The following is an 8053-nucleotide window of genomic DNA, read 5'->3' as shown; positions in this document are numbered from 1 at the left end:
AGATAAATTGAAATCATGTAACTTTTCTCATCATAATGCAATAAAAGTTTTTTTTTTTAAAAAAAGAATTCTAGGGCTGGAGAGATGGCTCAGCCGTTAAAGGCTAGGCTCACAACCAAAAAAGAATTCTATACATGAGATCTTCAGATACAATTATTCTTCAGTAAATGGAGTTTCAAAGACAACCTTAGTTAACTAAAGCATAGTATTTGTTCTGTATATTATACTAAGTCATACATAAGTTTTATTTTACAATGTTAATGTATAGTAGGAAAATTCAACAATTTTCATAACTTCATGTTTTAAACCTAGGAGCAAGGGGCTAGAAATACAGCGCAGTTAGTAGAAGGCTTCCCTAACACACACAGACTCAGGCCTTGGTTTCCAGTACCATATAGACCTGTAGTGGTGGCATATGTTTTATTCCCAACACTCTGAAGGTGGGTCAGCAGTTCAAGAGAAAGAGGACATTCATAATTATCTCTCCTAACTAAATGCTCAAGCATTTTTACCTGTTCTCTATGAGCCTTCACTCATCCTGTGCTCTCTATAAGTTGTTCTTCCCTAGTCCATGTCCATTCCTACATCTGTGTATTCCATCTTTATCATTGTTCTCTGGCAGGCACTGCCTCTCTTTCCTTTAATCTCTACCTGAACTCATTTCCACCTTATCTACATTAATACTTTCAAAGCAGTTGTCTACATTCACTGCTTTCATTTCCCAACAGCCCATTCCCTTGTACTTTGACTAATAGTTCAGAATATGTTGGTTGCAGAGATAGGGGCAGCATATGACAGTCTGGGTTCTAAAACATGCTATTCCTTTTATGAAAACAGTAAAAAAAAAAAAAAAAAAAAAAAAAAAAAAAAAAGATGTATTTCAAACAAAGAAATACAACATACTCCCATTTCCTAACTACTCATACTTAACATATTTAGCTGTCATGAAGTCTTTATATTTAACTTTCCTCTTAAAAGAATGGCTTTCAATACAAGAAGGCCTTTCTTTGTTTCCTAGACCTTTTGTTTTTCATTCCTCAAAAAGAATTGCTCTTATGAATTCAGTGTATACTCTTGCTCAAATTTTTTTTATTTCTGCTGATAGAATGTATATAAGTATTTTTTCAATATATACTTTCATATTTATATAAATTATAGTTTAAGGACTGGCAAGATGAGTTGAAAGTGGTTGCCCAATTCAGACAACCTGAATTCAACCCTAAGACCTTCATGTTGGAAGGTGAGAACCAATCCCTGCAAAGTGCCCTCTAGCCGCCACACACAGACTTGGTATGCATATATGCATGCACACATGGGCACACAAACATGCATACGAATCCTTTTTATGTATGTGTTAAGGATCTCCTGGCTTGTTTTCTTTCTTTACATTATTTTTGATTCCTTGCCTTCAGTGAGAAAATGAGAGTCCCAAGTATTCCTTTCTCATATGCTAGTTGCATTTCTATATCCAAACCTTTCTATTGATTGATAGGCCTGTCCCAGTCTTACTCAGAAGAACTTGCATTATACAAATTGCATTTCTAAAGAAAATATTAAATTAAATCTTATTCTGGATTTTATGTAAAGTTAATGAAATTTTCCTTTACTCAGTTTTGATTCTCTCTTGTTTGTGGTGTGTTATGTTCTACAGCTTCATCACTGGCCCAGCTGTAGTTCCCGAGTACTTCTCCATAGATGTGGACAATGTGGTTCTTGTTTTAAATGGAAGAGAAAAAGCAAAGATCCTTCATGCCACCCAGTGGTTAATTTATGCACAGAATTTAATACAAACCCAAAAACTGCAGCATCTGGCTGTTGTCTTGCTTGGAAATGAGCACTGTGAAAATGACTGGATAATGCAGTTCCTCAAAAGAAATGGAGGTTTTGTGGACCTGCTTTTCATAACATATGACAGCCCCTGGATTAATGGTGCAGACATTCTCCAGTGGCCTTTAGGTGTAGCAACGTAAGTACAAGATAAGATAATGTGTCCCAAGACTCTTACGATCTAATGTTCTGAACAGGAAGATGGTATTTTAGATGGTGATAAGCTCACAGATGAGGAGGAGAACAGGGACAATCTTTCCTACAGTCAAAGAGAGTGTAGCCTCATGCCTCAGTGACAATAGTGACTGGTTTGTTGTTGCTGCTGTTATTGCTGCTGCTGCTGCTGCTGCTATTGGATTTTACTCTCTTCTGAGAACTGGTGAATACTTTTTTGTTGTTTTTGTTTTAAAATGGATATAGGATAAAATTTTAAGCTTATTAGTGTCCTAAAGAGGTATTTAACAAGAATAAACAAGTGCTATAGTTTCTAGTGAAAACAAATACTGTTGTGGCAGAATGTTTATATAAACTATGTACTTACCCTTAGGTTTGTGATTGGCTGATTGATGTAAATCCTAACTGTTGTAAAAGCAAAGGCTAATTAAATGATAATTTAGAGTCCTCAATATATAGTCATCCTCCACTTTTAAGAAATGGAAAACATGTTTTAAGCTTTCTATGGATAGATTTTTAAACTCCCAGACAGGCTCTCACTAGTATGTAAGCTTCCTAAGGGCAGGAATATTTTTTTCCCTGCTTTAAAATAGTTCATGAAGAGCTATAGAGATGGCCCAGCAGTTAAGAACACTTGCTGCTCTTACAGGGAACTCAGGTTCAGTTCCCGGCACCCATATGGTGTGGCTGACAGGCATATGTGGTTATAGTTCCAAGGGTTCTGACAGCCTTTTCTGAACTCTGTGAGCATATGGCTACACATAGAGATAAGCAGACATGCAGATATTCACATAAACGAAAAATAAATTTCAAAATAGTGTTTATACACTGTAGGTATTCAATTATTTGTTGAATAAATGAATCATCACACTGATAGAATTGAATCAGACATTCATTATTATGTCACTATTTGCCATGCTTTTTTTCTATTGAGCTGCACAGATGTCACTAGAGAAATGACACATTCCCACACCTACATTGTACAACATTCCAGCTGAGTAAGTTTGGGCTAGGAACAATCTTAAATTTCCAAATACTTTTCAACTACATTCACTCTTACAACCTTCAGAAACATCTATTCCTTGGGAAGAGCCTATATTTGTAGAAATACTTTGACTTTTTTCGAACTATATGACACACCTATTCATATAATAGAAGATAGAAATATAGTGATTCTGGTATTGCCAGATTCGTCCTGTTCCCAATGAGGAAACATTCGGTAGCATCTGAAAACTTTGTCATTGTCTCAGCTAAAGAGAGGAAATTGTAACAAGTATCATCAAATGGGTAGAGCCTAGGGATGTTATTAAGCATGGCACATACAGGACTATTCCAACAACAAGATATTGATGCAAATGCTATAATGATCTTGTATAGAGCATAGATTTCAGGCACACATTTTTATTCAAATCATTAGCTGGTGCCCATGGAATGGGTCACTTGTAGTCAGCCCTTTGTACAGTGACACAGATTTTATTTGTTATTTGTCTTAATATTTGAAATTTTCTTAGAATTAATTTTTCAGAGCTCACGACTATAACAGTACATTTTCTTTTTAATGGACAAACATGATTATATATGACTGTGTTGTACAGTATGTTTGGAAGCCATATTTTAAATCTCCTTAATATATATAACCTAACAAGCCAAGCTGTAGTGCAGTCCTACCATGTAGTTATTTATTACTTGTTTTTATAGATATAGGCAGTTTCCTGTGATTGAAGCCAGCTGGTCAATGCTGCACGATGAGAGGCCCTACATATGTAATTTCTTAGGAACTGTCTATGAAAATTCATCAAGACAAGCACTAATGAACATTTTGAAACAAGATGGAAATGATAAACTTTGTTGGGTTTCTGCAAGAGAACAGTAAGTTCTGTGTTTGTGTATCCCCAAATCTGAGTGTTACCCTATATACAAAAAGGTTTCTAAATAATTTCTGGTAACTCCATGTAAGCTTCTAGGTTTAGGAATTTATTTTTTTAATTGTAATAGAAATTGCCATCTATATGGGATGTCACTGCTATTAATGTAATTATATTAAATTTATTTACTCAACTTACCAAACAACTATCATATTCCAGAAACCATTTTACTCATGATAATGGCAACAGTGGGGGAGAAAGCCAGTGCAGGACAGAGGATGTGCTCTCATAGCACTTAATTTGTTTGTTGAAGGAGGAGACAAGTAAAACATAGTGTGTGCCAGATGATAATACCATGCAAGAAAAGAATTAAGCGGAAGAAGGCCATGCAGACTCTGGGTAGACAGGCCTGAGGAGGGTACAGGAATCAACAGTGTCCATGCAAAGGGAGGAGCAAAGTCAAGGTCCTAAGGCAAAAGGGGATGGTGTGAGTGAATGGACGAGGGTGGTGTAAAAGAGGAAAACCTTACTGGAAGATAGTATGTATTGTTGCAACTTCTAGAGTTACAGGATTATATACCCAAGTTTTTGGATAGATGATGATCAATACTAGGTCTTAGTGTTTCCACCTAGGCTATATCTACATCCCCAAACCCTAAAAAGTTTTAAGAAATGTATTTGGTCCAACATTTTCAATGTCTCTTATATTTATCATCTCTATAATGTGTTCACAGTTTTGATACTTAACATTAAAAGGTTTCCTTCAAAAAAAAAAGAGATTCCAAAGAAAGTAAATCCCTACATGGGTTTCTTTGTTTGTTTAACTTTCTAGGTGGCAGCCTCAGGAGACAAATGAAAGCCTTAAGAATTACCAAGATGCTTTGCTTCACAGTGACCTCACGTTGTGCCCTGTAGGAGTGAACACAGAATGTTACAGAATCTATGAGGCATGTTCCTTTGGTTCCATTCCTGTGGTAGAAGACGTGATGACAGCTGGCAACTGTGGAAACTCATCCAGTCAGCACAGCGCTCCTCTGCAGTTACTCAAGGCCATGGGGGCCCCCTTTATCTTCATCAAAAACTGGAAGGAGCTTCCTGCTATTTTAGAAAAGGAGAAGACTATAAGCTTACAAGAAAAGATTCAAAGAAGAAAAATGTTACTTCAGTGGTACCAACACTTCAAAACAGAACTAAAGTGGAAATTTACTAAAATTTTAGAAAGTTCATTTTTTATGAATAATAAAGGTTAACTATATCTAGCACTGTGTATTCATGTGTGAATAATTATAGTGCTGACTAAGCTGCTTCCATCAGCTTCGTCATGTAACAGACCAAATGCTCTCCTTTTTGGCTACTACTATGTACAAGATAAAAGAGATGGTAATATTTTTCTGAGCTTGAGCTTGCAGGATGGTTGAGGGGTTGAAGGTGCTTGCTGCCAAGCCTAATGACCTAAGTTCAGTCCCCCAAACCACATAATAGAAGAAGAGAAATGAGTTCCATGGACTGTCTTGTGACCTCCCCACCAGCATGCACACAGAAACACATACAGCAGATAAGTAAATAAGTAACTTAGATTCAGTTCTACTAAAATGAGTAAGACAATATTTACTAACTTTTCTCATTGACTTTAACCCACTTAGGGACTGGAGCATTGGCTCAGTGGTTAAAAGTGCTTACTACTCTTGCATATGACCTGAATTCAGTACCCAGCATATGTCAGGCACTCAACCTTCTGTAATTATTTCTCCATAAGTCCTGACACACCCTTCTGTCCTCCATAGACACAGGCACACAAATGCATATGACACATGACATAAAAGTAAGAACTAACTGGTAGAGTACTATTTTCTGGGGTTGACATTTGGATGTGTGGGTATGAGTATAGATGCTGGTCAATGGCTGCAAAATCTACCATCTCTACTGTACAACATGGTCATTATTATAATATAATTGGAAAGTACCTGAGTAGATGATATATGTTCTCACAAAATGAACTAATTCTGATGTAATTTATGCTAATTAGATAGCTATGGCCAGTCCACTATATATATATATATATATATATATATTCCCAAAACATTGTAGTTAATAAACACTCATTTTTCTTTGCCAATATTAAAAGTAATATAAACTCATTCTAGGGAAGCGGCATTATATGTCAAAAGACTCGTAATTGCAATCAGGAAAACAGATGAATGGCTGCAATTTCCATGAGGATTTTTCCCAAGCCATCTGGTCATGCTGTGTCTTAGTTGTATTTCAATAGGTAAGGTATTTGCTCTCTTGACTGGAACAAAACACCCAGCAGAAACAAGAGAGGAACGTTTTCTTTTGGCTCCTAGTTTAGGCTTCTTCCTGGTACCAAGGTCTGAGAGGGGACTAATACCCAAAATATATAAACTCAAGAGGGAGCTGAGGCAACAGTGGTGGTGATGGCAGCTCTGGAGGCCACAGTTCAAGTCCTGGCTTCACCATAGTGACACTCGCAGAGCTGCTAGTTGTTTTGTCCAGGGCCCTGGACTACCTTGTCAGCATCAACACACATGCCAAGGAATGCTTTGAGCACCAAGATAGTCCTCGTCTTCAAGGTGGCAGTAGGTGGCCTTGGAGATCGCAGGACTAGAAAATAAAGGAATCTATAAAGGAGACCAAGAAACCAGTGGGAAGTACATGTTTTCAGCCTACATGGATGGATGGACAAGTTCTGCTTTAGTAATAGGATGTCCACTCTGACTCTAAAAATAGTAATGTTTCCCATTGACATTGGGGAGGCTCCCAAAGGCCAAGACATGGAGACAGAAGCTCATCAGAACAAGCTAGAAGAAGTGACTAATGAGCTAGCAGTAGCAGTGACCACTGTGAAGCACGAACAGGAGTACTTGGAAGTCTGGGAAAGAATACACAGAGCCATCAATGACAACACAAACAGCAGAGTGGTCCTTTGGTCCTTCTTTGAAGCTCTTGTTCTAGTTGCCATGACATTGGGACAGATCTACTACCTGAAGAGATTTTTTGAAGTCCAAAGAGCTGTTTAAAAGGCCTTTTCCTGTTGATCCCAAATTCATGATTTACTCGTTTACCAAACACCTTGGTCATAATAATGTCATTAGTTTATACATTTTTATTTTCTGAACGTTCATGACTTATGTTTAGGAAAGTTAGAGTGAAAATTTGACATTTGATTGGCCTATAATTCTTACTTGAAAGCAGCCCCGTTATACGAGTCCTTTGAAGAATTTAGAGGCTGTTAATGCTATATGGGACTATAATCTTTATTATGCTTTTACCTTTGGTTTTTATAATAAAATACAGGTTACCCAGGAAGTAGCCCACAGCCTGACAATACTTGTTAACTGACTGCATTCCAGGAGTCCCTCTGCTGTGGTTCATCATCAGAGGCTCATTTTGTTATTACAGCAACAGCAATCTGAATCTTGACCCTTGTGGACCTGCCTCAGGGCAGAGACCTGATGGGGCATGTTACCAAGGTGGGCAACTCATACTCTCTTGAGTTTGATTTAAAGACTCATCGCAACACTTCCCCCTAAAGTTTTATATTGAACCTTAGAACTGAATCACCTCAAATAGAATTGACACAAGCAGCCAATAACTTAGTAGTCTGTTGAACCCAGTTTCCCATGTGTCAGAACAGACTGCTGTCCCTGTGTGTGCTGCATAGTCTGTCCATGGTTGGCACTTAGGAAGAGGGAGTTCCTCACATGGAAGCCTGCACTTCTCAAGGAAAAGGGTTAAGCCTCTGGGGTTGCTTGGAGAAATAAGCAGCCACTGTTGTCTTTTTAGTAAGTGGCCTTTGGGCCCTGGTCTTCAGTGTCAGCACTAGGGGTTTGTTTGTCCTCTGGGGTCTTTCTCTTCCGGCACATGTCAGTTTTGTTTATATAAAACGAAGAGACTGTCTCTCTGATGAGAGGTTTAATGAAAGGTGCTCTGCTTTAGGTGTGGGAGGTCCATACCCAAACTGATACCTATTAGTTACCTGGATATCATATTTTTCTTTTTGGATCTTGCAAGGGGAAAGCTACAAGTAACAAGTTTTATAAATTTAATTTAAATTTGTTACAAGTTTTCATGTTTAGGACAAATAATTTTTTAATCTTTAATAATAACCTTACAACAGTTTGTAGGGCAGCTGTTGAATGCTAATTTGTGTGTGTGTGTGTGTGTGT

The 8053-nt window shown here is 37.6% G+C and overlaps 1 protein-coding gene and 1 pseudogene across 3 annotated transcripts in view; both read left to right on the top strand.

The window, feature by feature from the left end:
- Nucleotides 1-5128, top strand: part of Rxylt1 (ribitol xylosyltransferase 1) — an 11726-nt gene extending 6598 nt beyond the window's left edge. For both annotated transcript variants that reach the window (XM_031350065.1, XM_031350066.1), the window contains 3 exons: nt 1652-1966; nt 3700-3870; nt 4699-5128. In XM_031350065.1, the coding sequence (XP_031205925.1) occupies nt 1652-1966; nt 3700-3870; nt 4699-5116 (904 nt within the window). In that variant the 3' untranslated portion in view covers nt 5117-5128. The remainder of the gene's footprint in view (nt 1-1651; nt 1967-3699; nt 3871-4698) is intronic.
- Nucleotides 5129-5458: 330 nt separating this feature from the next.
- On the top strand, nt 5459-7014 carry LOC116075939 (annotated as a pseudogene). Its single transcript, XR_004112765.1, has 2 exons — nt 5459-5462; nt 6347-7014. The product of XR_004112765.1 is annotated as a transmembrane emp24 domain-containing protein 2 pseudogene (transcript).
- The last annotated feature ends 1039 nt before the right edge of the window (nt 7015-8053 follow it).

The sequence above is a fragment of the Mastomys coucha genome, unplaced genomic scaffold (assembly GCF_008632895.1).
Source record: "Mastomys coucha isolate ucsf_1 unplaced genomic scaffold, UCSF_Mcou_1 pScaffold4, whole genome shotgun sequence".
Classification (NCBI taxonomy): domain Eukaryota; kingdom Metazoa; phylum Chordata; class Mammalia; order Rodentia; family Muridae; genus Mastomys; species Mastomys coucha.
Note: the sequence above shows the minus strand (reverse complement) of the source record. Positions and strands in the feature narration are given on the sequence as shown.